The following is a 21296-nucleotide window of genomic DNA, read 5'->3' on the forward strand; positions in this document are numbered from 1 at the left end:
AGCGCTTCGTACGCGTCACGTGAGCATGCGGCCCGCGAATCGCTGCAACCGTCCCGCGGGTCACGTGGCACTCACACGTCATCGAGTTGGCTTCGGTCGGTCAAAGCGTCCTCTGCGAACAATCATAAGGTGAAACTGTTCATAGATAAGTACAGCCTCGCGGGGAGGGAGGGGAAAAAGACACGAGTACGTCAACTGGCTATCTGGTCAACCCTCAGCCAAACTCCAGTCGCTTATCGACCTCCGATAGCCGCGCGCTTTTGTGCTCTATGAGAGCGCGCGCGTAATGCTGTGTACCTGCAAGAGACGATCGCGGAGAGTCTGCTGCACAACAGAGTGGCGGACGATCGTGGCTGGAGCGCAGGTAACTAACAGATCGTTTTGATTACTCGCACGGGCCGTAGCGAAACTCTCCCGCTGTGATAAGAGGCTTGTATATATGTGTGGATATGCAGAAATTCTGAATGCTGATGTCTCGTGATTCGCGGTCATCGGGGCGACAGGATGGCGCCGCCGGAGTTTGACGTTATCCTAACGTCCCGTTTTTTTTATGTTCGCGTTGACGTCACTGGAAAGACGCGTTCAAGAGGCAACAAACTTTGCCCAAGTACAATGCTAGCTACGAGTAATCGTATCTCCACGTTGGATCAGCACTTCCGGTATTATAGCACCGCGTGGCGTCTGAGATGGAAGAGACAAAAAGAAAACATCGGTTTGCATCAGGTCTTCTACGCGGAAGACTCAAAGGTGGATAAGCGCATTTGGCGGTGTAAACCAACGGCGTTGCCAGTAACCCAAAATGCCATTTTAAAAGGCTACGCGTTTTAAGCACGGCAATCTACCGGCAAAAACTCTTGAGCTATACAGGAGACGCATTACCTGCTACCGAACGTATCGTTCGATGTCCACAGCGAATGCTGCTAAGCACGAGTGCTGACTCGGGACAACATCAGAAACTAATTCTTTGTGCACTTTTCATAACGAATCATGGGCAACAAGGCTACCGTTCTAGCAGCTTCGCACATCCATAAATTGCACGTTGACAGACCGTCAACAAATCGTCGGGCAGACACCCTGACATTCTCCGCACTGCCCTGTACAGGAATCATCCGCAGCCATAATGGGCAGACAACTTGGGATCACCAGACGTCACGCTTCAACCATCGACGTGTTTACCATGAAGTCACCAACATAGCCACACCGGGCGACGGATAAGCTCAGATGGCGGCCGCCATGTTGGATGAGCGCGGCGGCGCCTGCAGCGCCCCCTTGGCGGCCATTTTGGTGGTTACTGTGTTGTGCGCGCCGGTGCCCCTGGCCGCTTGGGAGAACTGTTCTCCGGATGATGACCCGTCCGACCCGACGGCGCGGTGGTTGTGGCGCGTGGAGGATTACCCTCACCCCATCAGGCATCCCCGCTACTGCAACAGGTACTCTGCGTCGTTCGTTTGCGATCCGGACAGGGTCATCGGCAAGAAACAAGGTAAGATGGAGTCATTCCGTGAGTACGTGTTTGTATGGCCCACATCAGACGGGGCAACCTGTCAATTAACCCTAGCTTTTCAAAACTCAGCCTAATTGGCGACAAAGCTTCTCGACACGCGAACATCCTCGAAAACAAAGAGCAGAAAGTGTTGAACTGAATCTGACAAGTAGGTCCTTGCACGTCGCCTTCTTCGCGAAGTCGAGGGTGCTTGAAGTTAAGCGATTACCGCCATTCGTGAGGAAATATTGGAGCTCTGAGACTGTCAACAGACGGCTCTACATTTTAAGGGTCTATACCGGGTCAGCGACGAGTCCCCGGTTGCTGCGTCAACTGTGGCACACGAGCAGGCCTTGACAATGATAATGGTGCTGGTTATGTTTATGACTATTTCCTTTGAATTGGGTAGTCACGTATTTGTCGTGTCCAAACCTGTACACTTGATTCATTGCAAACGCTTTCCTTTTGCGTGTCTGTGTGTGTACGTGCGTGCGTGCGTGCGCGCGCGCGTGCATGTGTGTGTGTGTGTGTGTGTGTGCGTGCGTGTGTGTGTGTTTTCTTAACATGCAGCGCCCTCCACCGGAGCCGAAAGGTAATCTGATGAACGGCTGTATAATATGGAGGATATTCAAGAATTCTTTGAGCGAATCCCGGGTGGCTTTTCGGTATATTTTGTAAATTGCCCACTGCTGAATCGGGCCAGATTCAAAGCAACAACTTGGTTGCTGCAACTAAAGAACGTTCAAGGGTAAAGCAATGAAAACAAAAAGGAAGAACTATTTTTCCAGACAGGGCCAGACTGGATAACGAACAAAGTGATTAGGTAGAAGTAACTCGTTACTAGTAACGCGTTACGCACACGTGTTAAGCGCCAGTTGTCTTACGGCCTGTCCAGTGGTACGCTATACTCCGTTTCACCTTATGTTGTACCGCAGCGAAGGATAGAAGCGCGAGCTCATAGCGTTGGCAGCAGCCCTAAGTGCACGAGAGCTTATGCCGCCGAGACGTGCCCTAGAGCAAGGTGCTAGCACCTGCGGTACATCAGAAGGTGAAATAGAGTATTGAAGCACCACTGGGCGGTCGGGGTGGTGTCACTGCAATACTCGGGAAGAACTTTCTGCGTCTACGCATGCAGTCAAAGGAACGAGAACGCGAGCTTCAGTGCTGATCAAGGCTGTACACGTGTGTTCCCTTTCTCTCCTCGGAAATGCCACCAAAAGTTGTCCATGAGTGTGAAATCTCGTCAAAACCCACTGGTGAAGCCGTCAAAGAAGAACCGAACGCGCAACTCGTTTGGAAACTATCGCGGAGCTCGCTATGCCCTATCCTTCGCGCTGTGCTGGAATTGCGACATTCGCCTAACGTGCTGCTAGATTCTCGGCTACTGGCGGTGAACGTTAATTCTGACCATGAATTTTTAGAGTCACTAGAAGAAGCGTAATTGCAGCGCTCGCCAAAGACTCGAATGCTGAATACCAACGCGGTAATGCTATAAGAATGGTGTTTTGTTTTGAGGTATACAGAGTAAAAGGGGGACAGCCGGGAAAGATGTTGGCCTTCCCTACCGGGCGAGTCCCTTTTGGGCTAGGGAATAGGGAAATGCCGAAAGGTGGCCAATAGAGATATCGTGGAAATTTATTTAAAACCTAAATAAAGGTCCGCGGACTTTCGCAGGTTTGACAGTATCCAGGGAGCACTCGAGTTTTGGGACGAAAGGTTTAGAGATGATCAGCTACACCCGTCTCTCGTGAATAGTCCAAAAGCTGTTTGTAGGCTTTGTGGACGAGTCGCCTTGTTGCATCTGGAATTGGTAATGTTTGAGTCGTAGAGCAGGGGAGACCACTTGAGGCGTAGCACTTTACGAAAACCTTGCGCTCTTCCTCATACTTTTCGCAGTCCAAAAAATTTGATGTCATGTCCTCCCGTGCTTCGCAGTGTTCGCAGGTGATCCCTGTCCCGTTGAAGCTTCGGCAAGGTCAATCTTGTGCTAGCGCAGTTTGCTTTAAGGCGATGAAACGCTGACGCTTCTTCTCTTGGAAGCTTGCAGGGAATCGCAGGAGGAGGTTGTTCGTCAGCTATCGTCTGGTGCGGGTGGCTCTTAGGGGTAGAAGTCACGTATGGGCCGCCTTGCCTCGTTGCGTCGGCGAAGAGAGATACTGGGCGTATCAAGCTGATGGGCCTCGGCAGCTAGGGCATCAGCCTCTTCGTTTCCTGCGATTCAAGTGTTTGCAGGCAGTCACTGAAAAATAAGCTGCCAGCCCAATATAGTAATGCCACGGCATGAAAATTGCAGAGCGTGAACACTTTCTTCTGTGCTTTTTCGTTACCATTAAAGCAATCATGTGCTGAATGCTTCACTAAGGGATTAGAGGACGTTACGCGGGAAACGTGACTAGATTATATGACCTCGCGTGAGCGTAGACTTTTAGTCATAGAAATATCCATATTACATATTCCCCAAGAATTTCGTCCAGGTAAATACTTTCTCGTAGTTCTTCAGCTGGTTCAGAAGAAACACGGCTTCCATTTCACCCTGTCAGAATTATTTAGAATATTTTTTATCGCAGCGTTACGTTTACACCACTCTGGAAATAAGCGCGTAATTTAGCTTGCTGGCTTAGTTGGTACTGCGGCTTCAAATACTCATTTTTGCAGTAGATCACCTTGAAGCTGAGCCTAGCGATGTTCAGAAGGTGTTGACTTGACTACCGGAAATCTGTCCCTGGTGCCGGAGTGGAAATGCCGGCTTTCGTTCACGAACCATTTGGTTAATCTTGATCGGCCTGTTCATAATCAACTTTAGTAACCAACACATCTGCCTTTCGCGGTCTACTTTTCGGCGCAGATCCGACTGCTTTAAAACAAATTATCCTCGGGCTTTCTTGGCTTCAGGCACTGGGCCCTCCGAAGACTCATCGAACACCGCGAGCACGGCTCCAGGGACCAGCTTTTATTTATGCGATAACTTAGAATATAATCTTCCACTTTAAAGTGTCTGTTGCACGCAACCGTAGATAGGCACTTGCCGTTACAAGGTTCTTGATTGGTATCTTATTTTTTCACGATATGCTTAGAGAATAATCGCTCGGGAGCTGGTGAAAAGACGTGCCAGAGGTCTTCCCGGATGTTGACGTGCAATTTAAGACACAAACGTACACCGTTGGGCCACGATAAACAGAACCCTTTGAGCAACAGGGAAAGCCGGAAGGAACAACGGGAGTAGTTAAAGCCCCTTTATTTTAAAAGTAGCGCAAGGCGCTTCGATGCACGAGGCACGTGCAACGTGCAGCGCTTGGGAAGATCATGGCGGCACAGCGCAGCACTGAGCGAAATCTCAGACGCCATGTTTTTCCCAGAAGTAGCGCGCGGCACGTGTCTCAACGTTTCCACAACAAGGAATGGCGCCACTTTTCCCAGGATTGAGGAATAGTAGGATGCCAACAAATACCCCCCCCCCCCCCCCCACCAAAAAAAACAAACAAAAAAAAACGCAAAAGTAAGTGCATGCTTTCCCCTGACACGGAAAAGGCCCTCGCGAGCCGTGTTCCCGGTGACAGGCCTTTGGGGTTGCGATGGTGATTGTTGAGGACGGTGTTTGACCTCGTTCTGGTGTGCTCTTGAAATATTTTTACGCGGGCTATGGTAGCTGACGCACCTGTGAGTCGTTATTCACAATGCAAGTAGAAAATATAAAACACGTTACCACCGCCTGAATAATACAGAAAAATAGAATGGATCATGAGCAACAAATGGAATAATGCGACAACTAATGACGACTAAATGTAGCACATTCGATTTCTTTCGGCGGTTTCTGCAATATATGAACGCGAAAGAACTGAATTATAACTGTTGTGACAGCTGTACCGCCACCGACAGTTAAAGAAAGAGCAGGACAAGCGTTTTCTTTTTGCTGCGAGGTCAATGGCAGGGCGACATCAGCGGATAAAAACGCCGAAATATAAATCACGACGCAAAACGTCCATCATAACGCGGAACGCAAGTTCGTCTGCTTCCTTTGCAGCGGTTGTGGTGACGTCAGAACGCCGAGCTCCGATTGGCTCCGATTGGAAGGATAGTGGGTAGACCTCAACGCGAGCTGCCTTGAGGTCTACCCACTATCCTTCTGTCAGAGCCAATCGGAGCTTTGCATTCTGACGTCACCACAACCCCTGCAAACGAAGCAGACGAACTTGCGCTCTGTATAGGCTGTGCCTCGCGTTCCTTTTAAGCTGTCGGCGACCTTAGATGCCAGCAAATATTGCTTCGTGTGAAGTCATCCTAAATACTACCAAATCTTTTTAGGTAGCGATTAAACAAATCGCTGTGCCTTTTGCATTGAAAGATATTACCCAAGGTTGCCCCCCCCCCCCCCCCCCCCAATCCCCCCGCCTCCCCAATCCTCCAGACGTTATCAACCTTTTTCACAGCTTTACGTTGACATTTCCGTGTCCTTGTATATAAACCCTCACTATACACAACTGCAAGCACATTAAATGTTAATGTAAAAAAAAAAGACGCTTCGCGACTTTTGGCGTGACGGGTACGACATCGCACACGATTTGGCATTGATCCCTTTAGAAGAATGAGCACGATCTAGTAGGTCTGAGCGTGTATTCGGATCATGTATTGAATATGAATGCTGCGTCTGCATTTGGCATGATACGCATTTGGTACGCTTTGACGTAATCACCAGGAGCGTTTTTTTTTCTTTCTTATCTTCCCTATTTTGAAGTTGGGCCATCTTTCGGATACTGGGCGATTTTTCGGGATCATTACCGTACATGTTTGCATCCTTTTGAATGCAAGAAAGCTTCAAAGCCAACCATATACGCAATTTCGTGTCCGTTGCTCAATTTATGTTTAAGAAAAGGCGGCAAGCATTTGTCATATTCCTACTTTAATTATGCATATAGGAGTGTAATGCGCCTAACGAATGGAATATACTTCAGAACCCAAGCAAAGACATTAATGTACTCGCTTGGATATAATCGTTTTTAACAAACCGCTGTCGATTTGTTCATGTCAACGGAACCAGCTCTTTATCCTCTCATGCTAACTCCGGTGTCCCACGAGGTGCTGTACTCGGTCCACTATAATTTCTTATATATATAATCGTTATCATTTTTTTTGTTTTTATAAATACCAAAGTAACGGCTTACCTATGCGTATCTCTTTCTCTATTAGCTTGTTATTTATAAAAACAAAATCATAACGTTTACTACACCTCTGCCATTCAAATTGATATTAATAACGTGATCCACTGGTGCACAAAATGGATTATGGAGCTTAACACCTCTAAATGTTGGTCTATATGAACGGGTCCCGTCAAAATAACGCTTGTCTTCCTTGCTACATTAACCATTTCACCCTCCATTTTGTTTCCCCCTATAAATACCTCTTTGTTTATATCGTCAATGACCTTTGCTGGAATGTCCATGCTGAATAGGTCACTAACAACGCTAATCGTTTACTAGGTTATCTCAAGAGAAATTTTCGCTCACTTCTGTTTTTACAGCGGAGCTGTTAAGGCTAGTTTCCCCAGGGTCGTGTCCGTCAGCAAACAAATGATGACACTAAACTCTGGACAGCTACAGCCATCCATGACCAACGGTAGCAACCAGACAACCGGCTTGCAGGTTGTCTGGTTGCCGTCGTCGCTCATAGATGGCGGCAACCTTTCGGCCTTTCCACTCTGGCTTGCCAACTTGCGTCCGGCCATTGCTTCATTCCAACCATAGTACAGCTTCGCTGGACTTTCTTCTTCACCAAAGTGAAAAGGCTAAGCTTTTTTTTTAGGTTCATTTTTTGGATAGAACTCTAATTTGTACTGAACTTGAATGTGCAGCCTGATATCTGGAACCTGGAGGCTGGGAGTCACCCTTGCGTGTGCTTGTAGTCAGTACAAAATTGTTCTACTCGTTTTATTTGTTTAAACTATTACTGTACAGCCAGTGTCACCTATTTGCATCATCTCTATCATTGCCTAGTCTCTCTTCTCGGAGACAAAAAATATATCGTTTTATTTATTCTACAAGATTTATCACAATAACCCTGCACTTCGTGGAACGTTATTTTTAGAACCATCTTACGTATCATCACGCATAGATCACCCAACTTAAAGTAGGCATCCCCCATTATAGCACCTCTATTTTCAATGCTTCTTTTTTTTTTCTCCAGACATCCATTGATTGGAATCGCCTTCCCACACCAATAGTCTCAATAAATGATGTCGTTGATTTTAAATCTGCTATATATTTAAATAATATTCCTTAGCCATGTCGTACTTTTTTTTTTGTTCAGGTTTTTTTTTTTTGCGCTTTGTTTATTTTTATTATTATGTTGTTTTTTTTGTTCATTCTTGTATTCATGCATTTCTTGCCTTGCTCATTGATTTTAATGTATTCTTGCCTTTTTTAGCGTTGTATTTTTCGTATTTTGGAATAACTAACCTACTCCTCTTTGTAATGCCTTCGGGCACTGAGAGTAAATAAATTAAATGAAATTAAATTAAATTATATACATTTTTCCGAACGACAAATACAGTCACCAAAGGTCTTACAATGTTTGTGAACACGTTATGTTTATATGCAAAAAGGAAGATAGAAACATTTAAATTTCAGTAATACTCCAACAAAAGTCTTTGGCCGGGCGCGGGAGGACTCTCCGCAGGAAATAGATAGTCAAACCAGAAATATTTTGTGAATTGGTTAGAAATGTGATAACAGACTTTATGAACATCGACGAAATATATTCCTAGAATTTACACGGAAGTTCCTAATCCGTTTATAAAGAAACGTCTACACAACACGGTGCAATATAGACTTTTTATAGAGTGTCGATCGTCATACACAGACACTTCAGTGGTGAGATCTCAACCATTTTCCCACCAGTCTTTCTTTTTGCGTCTTTTAAAGTGCGCGCAATCCGCTGTGATTTAGCTCGAGCGCGTAGCCTAGGCTCATAATTAGACGGCATTTTACCGCACAAGTGACGCACTGAGTGCGCCAGCGCGTCACGCTCTGGCTCACTCAGTGCAACAAAGAATATGTGTCAAGTATAGGGTGTTTGAAATAACCAGGCTTGATTTAATATCGGCCGTAAATATCGGCGCCTGCGCGTAGAAATCGAAACTTTTCGTGAAAGGTGTGCTTCACAAGTCGGTTTTATCCTGTAAAATTTCAGAGCATAGCTCCATTTACGTAAAAAAAATGGGACCAAAAAGATTTGCCAGGGACAATGGCGGACGGCGACGCAGACGACAGAGTCAAGTGGCGGGCGCACGTTTGGCGCACGTATTGATAGGTGGCGTCGGGAGAAGCGTCCGATGGCTTAACCGGCCAGCGAGAGAAAGCAAGCGACACGTAGACGAAATCCGTCTGCAGCAAGAGTGCCGTCGTTATGCAACCGTGTTTGTTTTTACTTCAAGTTTTGTTTTTATTGTTCGCATTTATATTTAAAGCAAAGGTACATTACAGAAAGATTATGTACATTTTAGTAGATCACGGTTGTCGCGAGCAGTCTTGGTAAGGAGGTAGCGCCATCTGTCAATACGTGCGCCAAACGGGCCCCGCCACTCGAGTAGGTCGTCTGCACCGCCGTCCGCCGTTGACCCTAACAAAATTTTTGGCTCTATTTTTTTTTTTTTTTTTTACAAGAAGGGAGCTATGCTTTGTAATTTTACAAGAAAAAAGCGACCCGTGAAGTACACCTTTCACGAAAATATTAGATTGCTACGTGCCGGCGCCGATATTTACGGCCTATTTTAGATTGAGCCTGGTTATTTCAAACACCCTATACTTTACTGGGTGGATACAGCACACTCATTTGCGTGAGACAGAACGACTGCCGCGCCATAAACCGCCCCTGGTGGAGTGGTTTATTTGGCGACGCCCTCACCCCCACCCCCTGCTCTCGCCGCCAGGGCACGTGAAGGCAACGCTTCGGAATGCGGTGCGGTTGACGGGGTGAGACATCTTCACCCTGAGACAGACAGAAATGTAGGCACACTAACCGATGATGATGATGATCCTGTGACACCCTTTACAAAAGTGTGCGCCCTCTAGTAGCTACTGCGTCAACTATCCGAGTCCTCATTGGACACAAGGGCTGCGTCAGCGTTGAGTGTGAACTCGGCTGAGCTCGTAGCGAGGTACGAGTGCCAAGCCAACGTTCGGCGATGACTCGGGTCCAATCACGCGCTTCGCGTCCAAGAAAATGTCGACCATGCCATGTTGCTTGATGAACCTTTGAAAAGGGACTGTTGAAATGCTTGTCGCGTTTAAACGACAATCTTCGTAGACAATTTGGCAATAATGTTTGGTGTGTGCGTCTTGTTGTTTAGCGGACTCCCTGGACCGGCTCATCGAGCGCATCCGCAACGAGACCCTGTGCATATGTCCCTCGTGCGGGGGCCGTGGATCCGAGAACAGGGGCATCACGCTCGGAGTGGCGCTCATGGAGAACATGCAACCCCAGCCCAAGTGAGAGACAAGGGAAAAGAAACTTTTAAATGTATTTTAAATTTATGATTAAAAATCCGAAAAATGTGCCCCTAGTTTTAAGCAGCGAAGCAGAGCGAAAAGCTCCGCTGCCTTCCAGTTGCAAGTTATAAAAAGAAAACAAAAAAAGAAAACGCGTCCCGCAATTCCTTGTTAAGAACCCTAACACCCATTTTTAGTGTTTCTTTTCTGCCGTTTTTATTTATTTATTTATTTATTTATTTACAAATACCCTTAGGACCCCGAAGGGCATTACGAAAGGGAGTGGTTTGTTAGTGCGCTGCAAAACAAGGTGTTGTTGGTGATGGTGACGATGTCTATGGAGAGGCCATTCCAGTCCCTAATGGTTCTGTGTAGAAGCGAATGCTGGTGGGCTGTGGATTTCGCTTTAGGCAGGGCAATCTTGCATGTGTGGTTTAATCGTGGGGATACTTAGGTGGGTGGTCTGAGGACAGGTGGCCTTAAAGACAGAGAGTAATATATTTAGTGAAGGAGGCAAAGACGATAGATTTTACGACGAAGAGAAAGGCCAGGAAGGTCTATTTGAGATTTCAATGCAGTGACACTTGAAAAACTGGAATAATCAGAAAGGATGAAGCGAGCAGTACGGTTTTTGCATGGCTTCAATTTGATTAGGTAGGATGCATTGGTGGGGATGCCATATAGATGAAGCGTAGTCTAGCTTAGGACAAACGAGAGTGACGTAAAAAGTTTCTTTGGGTTAGAAGGGCTAGATTTGAAATTACGAGGAATGTAACTAAGCGATCGGTTAGCAGAGGATACTATTTCAGCAACATGAACGATCCAGGATGGATTATTGGTTAAATGAACACCGAGATATTTGTACTCCGTGGCAGTCTGAAGAGCGACGCCGTCGAGCGTTAGCGCTGTTACGGGGTGGAAGGAAGAGCGCGTGAAACGCACATGCATGCTCTTAATAATATTTAGAGACATTTTACAGGTACGACAGCAGTCGGCAATTTTGTTATTATCACTCTCAAGTAGAGAGTTGTCGTTAGGAGTTTTTATTAATCGGTAAAACACCACAGTCGTCCTCAAAAAGACGATTTGAGGATGAAACTTGGAGAGGGAGGCCATTAATATAGATTAAGAAAAGTAAAGGGTCAAGTATCGTTCCCTGTGGGAAACCAGAAGAGACAGGAGCAGAAGAGGAGGCTACGTTGTCAGCAAAAACAAATTGAGAGCGATAACTTAGGAAAGATTCAATTCATTTTAGGACATGGGGGTAGTTTCAGGGAAGAAAGTTTAAAAAGAAGACGATTATGAGGGACCTAATTGTCAAAAGCTTCGGCGAAATCTAGGAAAACACCATCAGTAGGAAAACCGTAGTCAAGGTTTTGAATTAAGTCGTTAGTAAGAAAAAAGAGCTTTGCTCTAAAAAAAGGATCGAGGTACATCTAAGCACTTCTTATGAGTTGTGAATGCGAAATCATGCAAGCCGCTCGTCCGCTTACTGCGTAGTTTTCGTCGCCGGTCAACGCGCGCGCTGACCTAGACGCGCTGAACTTGGACGCTCCGTGCTAACGGCGCGCTAACGGACATGCAGAGCCGTGGGGTGAGCGGTCGTTGAAACTGACGAGCAGTGGAGCGTCTGCGCGCGCACCCTGCCGACAACAGCGCCACCGCAGCGTCCTCACGTCAGATCCGGGCGTCGGTTCACCTTACGACGCAACGCAGCGGACGCGCTACGAATAATCCCAACCAATCCGGTGCCGTGAACGTACCACGTGACTACGTGCACCCCGCTTTTCGCTGCGTACACCTTCCGAAGGTTGACGTGACACTCGCACAGAGTTGGATTGACTTCGACGATTAGTAGCGCCCCCTGCGCTCCATCGCAAAGTGAACCGGAGCAAAGCTCATGCGGTGGTCTCCTCTGTTTCCGGATAGATGGATATTAACGGGTGTACTCCTCATAACGGGCGGTAGCTTGCACCACCTAGGCTAAAAAACAAAAAGTATCATTCCCGCTCCCCCCCCCCCCCCCCACCCAATTTTCTTCCTCTTTGTCTTTTTGTAACTATCACTATACTGCCTTTCCTATACTCCTATTCACCTCAAGAACCGCCGAAAAAGAAAAAAACTTTCAGCCTTTCACTTTGGTGAAGAAGGAAGACCAGCGAAGCTGTTCTATGGTGGAAACGAAGTAATGACAGGCCGCAAGTCGGCAAGCCATAGTGGAGAGACTTCAGAGGTTGCCACCACCACTCAACATGGCGATAGCTGTTCAAAGTTTAGTGTCATCATTTGTTTGCTGACGGACGCGATCCTGTGTAAACTAGCCCTCAACAGCTCCGCTGTAACTAAGTCCGGTCTTTTGCGGCACGCTACTAATTACCATTTTCGTGCTTTGAATGCAGGTAAATGCATTAGGTGCATCTATGTGCATGCAAAGGTCAGCTTTATGTCGCATTATCGAAATGTACACGTTTCAAGCGGCGAAATCTTCGTTTCTTCCAGCGACAACCAAATTATGTAAGAACTACTCGCGCAGCGTATGATTATTGCGCAAAACTCTCCCACCCAACCCCTTTTTTTTTTCTTTTTCTTCTTGATGTGGTAAAGAGATATAGCTACAGTTCGTGTCGTCCTGTCTTTTACAGCATGCCCATGTCCGAGACCGTGCGGTTGTTCGCCGAGACACTGCGCAAACAGTGGGGGCTGGGGCACTGCGACGACGACATCCTCTTGCTCATATCCACCAGGGACCATCAGGTGAGCGGAGTATCCCTCTCGCTGAAAATGATAAAAAAAAAGAAAAACGTCGTACACTCTTATGAGATTTAACTTTTCTGCAAAACACAAAGACGGCCAGTCCAACACCACCTAGCATAATCAAAGCGGTGGTGCGGGCCAGTCAGGGCATCGATAGAATGTTCCCGTCGAACGAGGCGAAGGCCGCTCGTTCGTTGTTCCTGCACAAATCGCGTTTCTTTTTAATGCGAAAGCATTAATTGTTTTAAAGAGCGAACCGACGTCATCAGCTTTTGAAGCCGCGCCAAACGGCAGCTTCCCCTATCCCAATGGAGCGAAGCCTGTCGTCTGTAGCAGAAATCTGATAGATATGCTGCCATTGGCTGGCGCGCGTCATAGTTTCAAGGAACGAGGCTCCCATTGGCTCTCGCGCGGCGTAGTTCCAAAGAACGCAACCAGAGAAGCCCTCTCCATGTCGGCACAGCGCACGCAGCGGCCCGGCCGCTGGTAGAGGTGCGGGGGCAGACTCCGGAGTGGCAGCACGGCCGAGCTCAGCGCGGCGCGGCCACTTCACGAGAGCGCGCGCTCGGCCATCGGCCGCTACCTCGGCAGTACTGAAACATGGCCGCCCACGCCACTACGCCGCAGACGAACTAAGGGAGCGGAAGAACGACATTCATGCTTTCGCATTCACAACTTATAACAAGTGCTTAAGTGTCCTCGGAATTTTATATTTTATTTTATTTTGAGCTCAGTCACTCGCGGTGATCCTTCTAGTATGTTCGCCGCCATCGGTTGTTTTCCTTGATCCGCGGGAAAGTGAACAAAGACTGTTGTGTACCTTTGAGCCGCTAATGCATGATACAAAAGACAGGCTGAAGACACTGGCCGATGTATGTATCTTCCTCTCGTCACATTAATTATAAAAAAAGCTTGTTCGAAGCACGCGCATGTACGGAGAAAACATGCGCTCCGGAGATGCTCGAGGCATGTTCCCGCAGACACTTCTCTCGTCACGTCCATAGCGAAGCCCCGTGACGTTTGTACGGTGTATGCGATGAGTGCGATGGAGCGGCATCACGCACGCGTGCGATGCATTCCGAAACAGACGTGGTGTTAGAAAGGCTGGTTCACAGATTTACATTCGAGGCAATTGTGGCACACTGGCTCCGTCTGCCAAGTGACCCCCGAACCCCTTTCGATGTGCTCGTGTGTACAACGGTCACTTACGTATAACTTGAGCCCCGAGTTTTTTTTTTTCTTTTGTAAATACTGATTAATTTTTAAAGTTAACCTCCGAAAGAGATTTTATCAAAATCGCAGAAAACAGAAAATGCTCCGAGCCATCCCCTCCGTTTTCCCTGAAGCCTAAACTGTCCACGGCGCTTCTCCTTTTCTTTTTTTCCAGAAGTATTTCAATTTTTTCTTTTTCTTTTTCTTTTTTTGCGCAGGGACGCCTTTTAAGTATTTGGGGCTCAGGGCTTCACCATTTCCTTGCTCTGTTCCCATCAACATAAACTCCAATAGGCGTCGATTTCTTTTTTTTTTTTTTCTGTCCGACACCAAAAATGAACCCCGAAAATACCGGAGTTTTGGGAAAATATAACCCCCCCCCCCCCCCCCTTCGAAAAAAAAAAGACCCGAAATACACGTTTCAAAAGTATTTCAAATCCATTGCGAAAAAAAAAAATTATGCGTAAATAAAATTATCAAGTATACACGTAGATAGAAAAAGTACACACACGCTATCCGATAGACGGCGCCAGTGTGTTCTGTCGTCGTAAGCGGTCACAAGTCGTCACAAAGCACCCGCTCAGACTCAAGCGCAAATGTGTGAAGCAGCCGTAAGCCAGAACATACCCTTCCCCCTTACCGAAAAAACAAGTCGAAAGACAAATACCTCAGAATTCCACTCGGAAAGATATGTAGGTAGTTCTTAGCAAAAGAAAGTTATGCAACGGTAGCTGCATCGCTTATAGTATATTGTCGCTGACGCCTGAAAAAAAGGCAGGGTACGAGGCGAGTGCCGATACAAAATCGACGACAGCGACCCAACTTTCTCCCCCACGCGCACCTCCACACACTTTCATTGAAACCTGAACTCGAGCAAGCACAAATAACATCTCTATGTACGGTCACCGAAGTACCAAGAAAGGCAGGGCGCGTCTTGCGAACGCCCGTCCTCCAGCACGCACCCATCGCCTTCTGTCGTGCCATAGCCTCCTCTATACTCACAAAGCCTGGCAGTTCGACGACGGAGCCATAGAATCAGAATCAGTTTATTTGTCACAGCGCTTTTACACACATGTGACAAGGGGGGCCAGGAAAAAAAGCTGCAAGTTTGCAGCTTGACGGGTTCCTGCCCCCCAAAAAACACAGGGCAGAGCGGCACTGTCATCAAAAACACACACAAAAAAACAGTGAAAATAACTGATGTAACATGATATTTAGCAATATATTAAGCATCGTCTCAATACACATTGAGATAGATAGATATAACAAACATAAGGCAAAGAATCTATTTATTACCGGCAAGTTTAAGTTTTATGGACATTTAACGAAAGTTTACCAACACTCATCTCCAGACACGAAAGAAAAACACAATAAAGATAACTTATATAAGATATCGCATAAAATAAGTGTCATAGGAAATAGGTTGCGCTTCAAAAACAGACTGAAGTAGAAAATATACCAAACATATGACAAACATTTTCACTCAATATAAGAAAGCCTCAGTTCTATGGGCATTTAATGAAGGTGAATCAACTTCTTGGGAATATAAGGTGTTCAACAGTGACGGTAATCTGTAACTCAACCTCTGGAAGCCAAAATTAGTTCTAGATGATGGGATTCTCCATGGACGCCAATGGCGTGAGGAATATAATGATACATTATTTTCAAGTTTAGCGAGGTCAAAAATTACTGTAATATGTTCTCTTAAGGCACGATGATATGTGACCGTTAATCTATTAGAGTACATGTTAGATACGTCAAGTATTGTATGCTTTGCAAATAAAGGAAGAGAACTATGGTCACGTGGGACATTTTCAATTATCTTTATTGCTTTTTTTTGCATTAACCTCAACCTGTCAAAGTTACTTTTTGTTGTTGTCCCCCATACCAGGTGGCAATAACAAAGAATTGAGTGAAAAAGGGAATTATATACTAATTTTTTTATAGTTACAGGAAATACATTTCTATATTTGTTCATTATCCCTACTACTTTACAAAGTTTTTTATGTATGTAGGATACATGGGGATTCCACGACATGTGTTCTGAGAACACAACGCCGAGGGTCTTCACGCTGTCAACGCATTCTACTATATTTGGCCCAAAGTACAAATCTCTGGACAATGTGATCCGTGATCCTGGACATTTAAAAAGGACTGCTTTTGTTTTGGACGGGTTTATTGATAGAGAATTAATGGCGACCCAGTGTGTTAACTTGCGTAAAAAATAGTTTCCTTTGGAAGTGAGTAGGTCTTCTCTTGAGTCAGAAAAAAAGATGCTGGTGTCATCTGCATACATAATCAGCCTGGCGGAAGATTCTATCTTTGTAATATCATTGACGTAAATAATAAACAACAGGGGACCTAATATGCTTCCCTGGGGAACCCCAGACGAAATACGCTGCATGTTGGATGACGAGTTTCCAATCTGAACATATTGGTGGCGATATTCTAGGTAGGACGCAAGAAGTGATAAAGGTATACCACGTATACCATAACATTTTAACTTGTCAAGAAGAGTCTGGTGGTTTATCCGATCGAACGCTTTGCTAAAGTCTATGAATATCCCTAAAGTTAAAAGTTTATTCTCAAAATTTTCTAATATTAATTCTTTCTGTACTAGTAAAGCTGTTTCTGTGGACCTATGTTTTCTAAAGCCGAATTGTGATTCCGACAACAAAGAGTATTTCCCCAGAAAATTGAAAAGTCGAGAGCACATAATTTTTTCAATGGGCTTTGAAAATATAGGAAGGATGGAAATTGGACGGTAGTTACTCAGATCATTCCTATCCCCACCTTTATAAAGAACAGAAACCTTAGCAATCTGCATCCTCTTCGGGAAGATACCGGATGATAATATAAGATTATACAAATGAGTTAAGCACGGAAGTATCAAATCCAAGACAAATTTCACAGGTCCGATTTGGAGATCCTCGCAGTCATGACTACGGCTATTTTTTATGTTCATAAATGTGGAGAAAACTTCGCCTTCATTGGTAGGATTTAAAAAAATGGTTTCATTGCAGGTGGTAAAATTACTTATGGCTGTACTGTTATAAGTACTGCTTCCCACACTGACAAAGTAGTCATTAAATTTATTGCTAAGTTCGGTACCGGATACTTCCCTATTATTAATGGTGGTAAAATTAATGGTAAAAGAATGCCCGACCGCAGATTTAGGGCGCGAAGATCTGGTAGCACAGAGCATCAAAGAACCATTTCTCAAGGAACCTGGACGTCAGCGCACAGCTTTTGCAGCGGCGAGGACCCGAAACACACTTGTTCGCTCGGGAGAAGTGTGTTTCGGCGTCTCGCCGCAGCGGGGCGCCAGTCACGTGGCTCTCCTCTCATCCGTTGTCTGCCCTTTTCCATTTCGGCGGCCGCTTCTCGTGGCGATCTGCCAGGCTTTTTCTGTATATAGGGGGCCGTTCTCGTCTTGTCAGTGACTAATGGTAGACTCTAGCCGGATCCTAAGTATAGGTCCTATCGTTGTTGTTGTTCCTTAACCCTTGTCGTCGTTTTGATTGGTGTCCAGTCGCACACGTTGGTTGGACCGGCGGTGGCGGACGTGTTTCCCCAAGAAGTGGCGGATCAGATCTACCTGGAGAGCCGCGGCCACTTCAGCAACTGCCTCTTCTACCAGGGACTCGAGTCCATGGTGCAGTCCTATTTCGACATGCTGCGCCGGCTCCAGGCCAAGGGCCCCGTGGGACAGCGGCACTCCGGAAACGCGGGACCCAGCGCAGGCCTCATCGTAGGCATCGTGTTCGGAGTCCTGGCCCTCATGATGCTGGTGGCGGGGACACTGTTTTTCCTGGTCAACCGTTGCGGCGACGCCGGCAACTTCCCAGGCAAGAGTGCGTCAGACCCGAGGCGTAAATCTTCCGTACACCTTTCCCTCCAGGTCCGACCGCAGTCAATACTACGATCAGACTTAGCCAATCGAGCGGCGCTAAAATTGCATCGACGTCACGGCGCCTTGTCCTTGTGCGCTTGCTAATCTGTCCGTAATGCGGAGCGCGAGCTCGTCTGCTTCTTTATACAGGGGTTGTGGTGACGTCAGAAGGATGCCGAGCGCTGATTGGCTCTGATTGAAGGATACCGGGTAGACCTCGAAGCTTCCAGGTTTACAGAATATACTTACAATCAGAGCCAATCGAAGCTCGGTGTTTTTCTGACGTCACCGAAATATTTACAAAAGAAGCAAACGAACTTAAGCTTTGGATTGGTTTAGCTGGTGATAACATACACACTAAGATGACTACCGAGCGCCATGACAGCGCACTTCTTGGCGCTGCTGGATTGGCTCCATCGAATCGTGGCGTGTGGTCGGACTTAATATGATTTGTTTCCACCTGAATGATTGATGGATACAGAGACGGATGAAGATGGCTGAGCCCTTTCAATTGGACGGTAGCCTGCGCCACCTATAGTCACTGCCAGATTAAGAAACGCAATGCGTGGTCTCTTGCGATTATAGTTCTTAATTGGCGATTCGTTCTTGCTCGTTTTTATCAGCTGATGTCGCAATTTGATTGGCTTATGAAACAATAATACTGCGCGTTTTATTTTAGCTGTAACTGACTAAAGAATAATTAAAGCTGCGTGCACTAAAGTTTTGACGTTTTCGCGGGAAGATCTGCTACCCACATGCACAAATAAGATTTGCTAGATGCGAAGCCTGATCGTCAATGACAGCTCTTTTGAAAGATAAGCAAGCTATAGTTATTTTATAATCTTACAAAAAATGCTACAAACACAGCAACTTTTTTTCAGCGTTAACAGCTGCCATAGCTTGTGGTCATTTAGGCTTTAGGCGGGAAATCTTATCAGTTGAAACAGAAGCCAATCTGTGGGTGAGAGAGAAAGAAAACTTAGGCTGCGGTCATGCTGCAAGTACATCAACAAACGATAGTCTGCAGACAGTCTGAGGCATGTGCATTTATTGTGTGTCACATTGGTCGTACAAAAATTATCTGCAGACATGTTTGAAACACACATATGTGGTAAAACAAACGTGCTTCGAATGGCTCAAGGTGTGTTTGCAGATAATGCCGCCATCACATCTGCAGTGAACACCTGTGTCTTTTGCATGATGTCTGTGCAGTGCGACGCTGCTTTTAAGGAACTAAAACGAGGGTCTTTTTTCCCTCTCCCTTTGAAGCAGGTGTCGCTCCCTTTCCAGCTTCCAAACCCCTCTCAACCGCAGGTCTTCCGGACGCCTGGAGGACCCTGAAGCGGCAGCGGCAAGGCCGCCGCCGAACAGTCCAGGATCGGCTCCTGACGTCGGTCGTGGTCCCGGCTGAGAGTGTGCGGACACCGGCAGAAGTGACGTGTTCCGCCGACGAACGCGAACACCTCCGAAACGGAAGTTGTGACAGCCCGGTGACCGTGGACCATGTGGCCAACGAGCACGGCAGTGGTTACGCTACGGAGGATTCGCTGAACCCGGCGAGCGAAGACGAGGGCTCAAGCAGCGACGCAGAAGACAGCGAGGGTGGGAGCACGGCGGAGGTCAGTTCATCAGCGGCCGACAGCGTTGCTGACGAAGCAGTTCAGCCCAGTGCGGAACGCGGCAAACTTGATGCTGCGTTAGGTCTGCTGCACTTGTCGGCACCTCAAATTGGGTTGGCTGCTTCTGCAAGACCCTCAAGGAATGTGGCAGAAGAACCTGCTCAGCATGGCAAGCCTGATGCTGTCTCCGGACTATTGTATTCGTCTGCACCGCAAATTGGGTTGGCTCTCTCTACAAGATGTCCAGAAAGCGCTGCCGAAGACCGAGTTCAACATAGTGCTGTGCAAAGCAAGCTTGATGATGTTTTGTGAATATTGTGTTGGTTGCTACCACAAACTTAATATAATACTTCAGTAAGGATGTCCGGCTAACGTTCAACAGTTCAGCATAGTGCGGATTGCAGCAAGCTTGACGCATCCTTGAGATTATTGGATTTTCGGCACAGCATACTAAATTTGCTGTTAAATGATCTCCACTGAACGCTGGTGATGGTTCGGTTCAGCACAGTGTAGTTAGTACACGGCATGGTTGGTGCATTTGCTGAACCCTTAGGTTTGTTTGGCACCAGAAATTGGGGTTGGCATTTCTGCAAGATCCTAAGCCAATGCTGCTGAAGTACACCGTGGCTCAACATAGTGCGCCAAACGTAAACAATGAAGGTGTATCGCGAGTGTCTCCTTCACCTGAACCAGGCCATGCAAGCCTCATGTGGTGGAAATGACGTTTGTACTGCAGCAAGTTTTCGGCGTGCGAAGAACGATCAGTTCCTCGGAGCGTCTTACATGACAGTGCATATATGTCGTGATAGCCTATAGTCCTACTACGCAACAACGACTCTTGTTCGTTGTTGAGGCAAGATCACCCTCTCTGTTGTGCTCCTCGCTCGCCAACCTGCTCTCTTGCGGCCAGTTCGTAAAGTTCAAGGGGTAAGAAATTTCTAACAAAGCGTATATAAAACGCCTTCGAGCAATGTTTGTCGTTTGTTAGTCCGATAGGACCGGACCCCGGACGGTGAATGGAGTCACGCCACCGACAACGGGCCAGCCGATACAAAAAGTGCATTTTGCATTACGGCAGGCTAAAGCGCGTTGTCAACTGAGCATAATTGTCGCACCTATACTCGACGGCGCGCACAATTGTAAAATGGGCCCGTTGACAAACGGAAACATATATGCATTTCTGTAATAACATTCAGTGACTTTCGAGTGAAACTTTTTTTTTTTTTTTGAACTATGGACTTGTCAGTTCGATGACAAATTTCAGGGGCTATTGTTAAAAACAATTTGTATAAATAAAATAGTTCCAAGACCGAAATGGACCGAAGGAAAAGGCAGGTTGATCGTTAATCTACACGTTCAGTCACAACCAGATAATATTGTAAAATATTGTATTTAGGGCTTGAACGCGCCTCTGCTGTGTAGGTAAGTCGGCTTATCTCTGAGAAAAGATATCTTGGCTGTTTAATCGTCTGTGTACTATCGATGACGTGAGGGTTGGCCCATTTTCCGGGGCGATGGGGGTTGGGCGCCAAGAGGTGGCTGAGCTGACTTGAGGATTGCATCTGCAAAGCGCGGATGCGTATCAGTCTTACTGTTCGCGCGCGTGCGGACGTGAACACAGGTTCATATCTGTTATCGATAAGAAATGCTTGGTTGCTGGAAGTATGCCAGATCGCTCTGGAATTCTGCAAGAAAGTCACGAACGAACTTTCGTATTTTTAAATGGCAACTCCAGTCAAACTTTTATGTTGAGAAAACAAAGCAAAGAAAACAAAGAAAAACAAGGTTTTTCAGAGGATACGACGTAGGACACGTCGTATCCTCTGAAAAACCTAAACGTAAAATATTACGACGCG

At 46.5% G+C, this 21296-nt stretch overlaps 1 protein-coding gene across 8 annotated transcripts; it reads left to right on the top strand.

The window, feature by feature from the left end:
• Window positions 1-184: 184 nt before the first annotated feature.
• Window positions 185-20411, top strand: LOC8029134. 8 transcript variants are annotated; one of them, XM_002403339.5, is made up of 6 exons: window positions 185-364; window positions 1103-1483; window positions 9825-9963; window positions 12606-12717; window positions 17462-17777; window positions 19136-20411. In XM_002403339.5, exons 2-6 carry the CDS (start codon window positions 1222-1224, stop codon window positions 19750-19752), a joined length of 1446 nt encoding a protein of 481 aa, XP_002403383.4. In that variant the 5' UTR covers window positions 185-364; window positions 1103-1221; the 3' UTR covers window positions 19753-20411. The 8 variants fall into 8 exon arrangements, with proteins under 8 accessions (XP_002403383.4, XP_040077845.2, XP_029849751.3 ...); XM_040221911.3 differs by having other exon boundaries at window positions 221-364; window positions 17462-17801; window positions 19112-20411; XM_029993891.4 differs by having other exon boundaries at window positions 221-364; window positions 17462-17783.
• Window positions 20412-21296: the final 885 nt, after the last annotated feature.

Source organism: Ixodes scapularis, unplaced genomic scaffold, assembly GCF_016920785.2.
Source record: "Ixodes scapularis isolate PalLabHiFi unplaced genomic scaffold, ASM1692078v2 PGA_scaffold6__148_contigs__length_123643588, whole genome shotgun sequence".
Lineage (NCBI taxonomy): Eukaryota > Metazoa > Arthropoda > Arachnida > Ixodida > Ixodidae > Ixodes > Ixodes scapularis.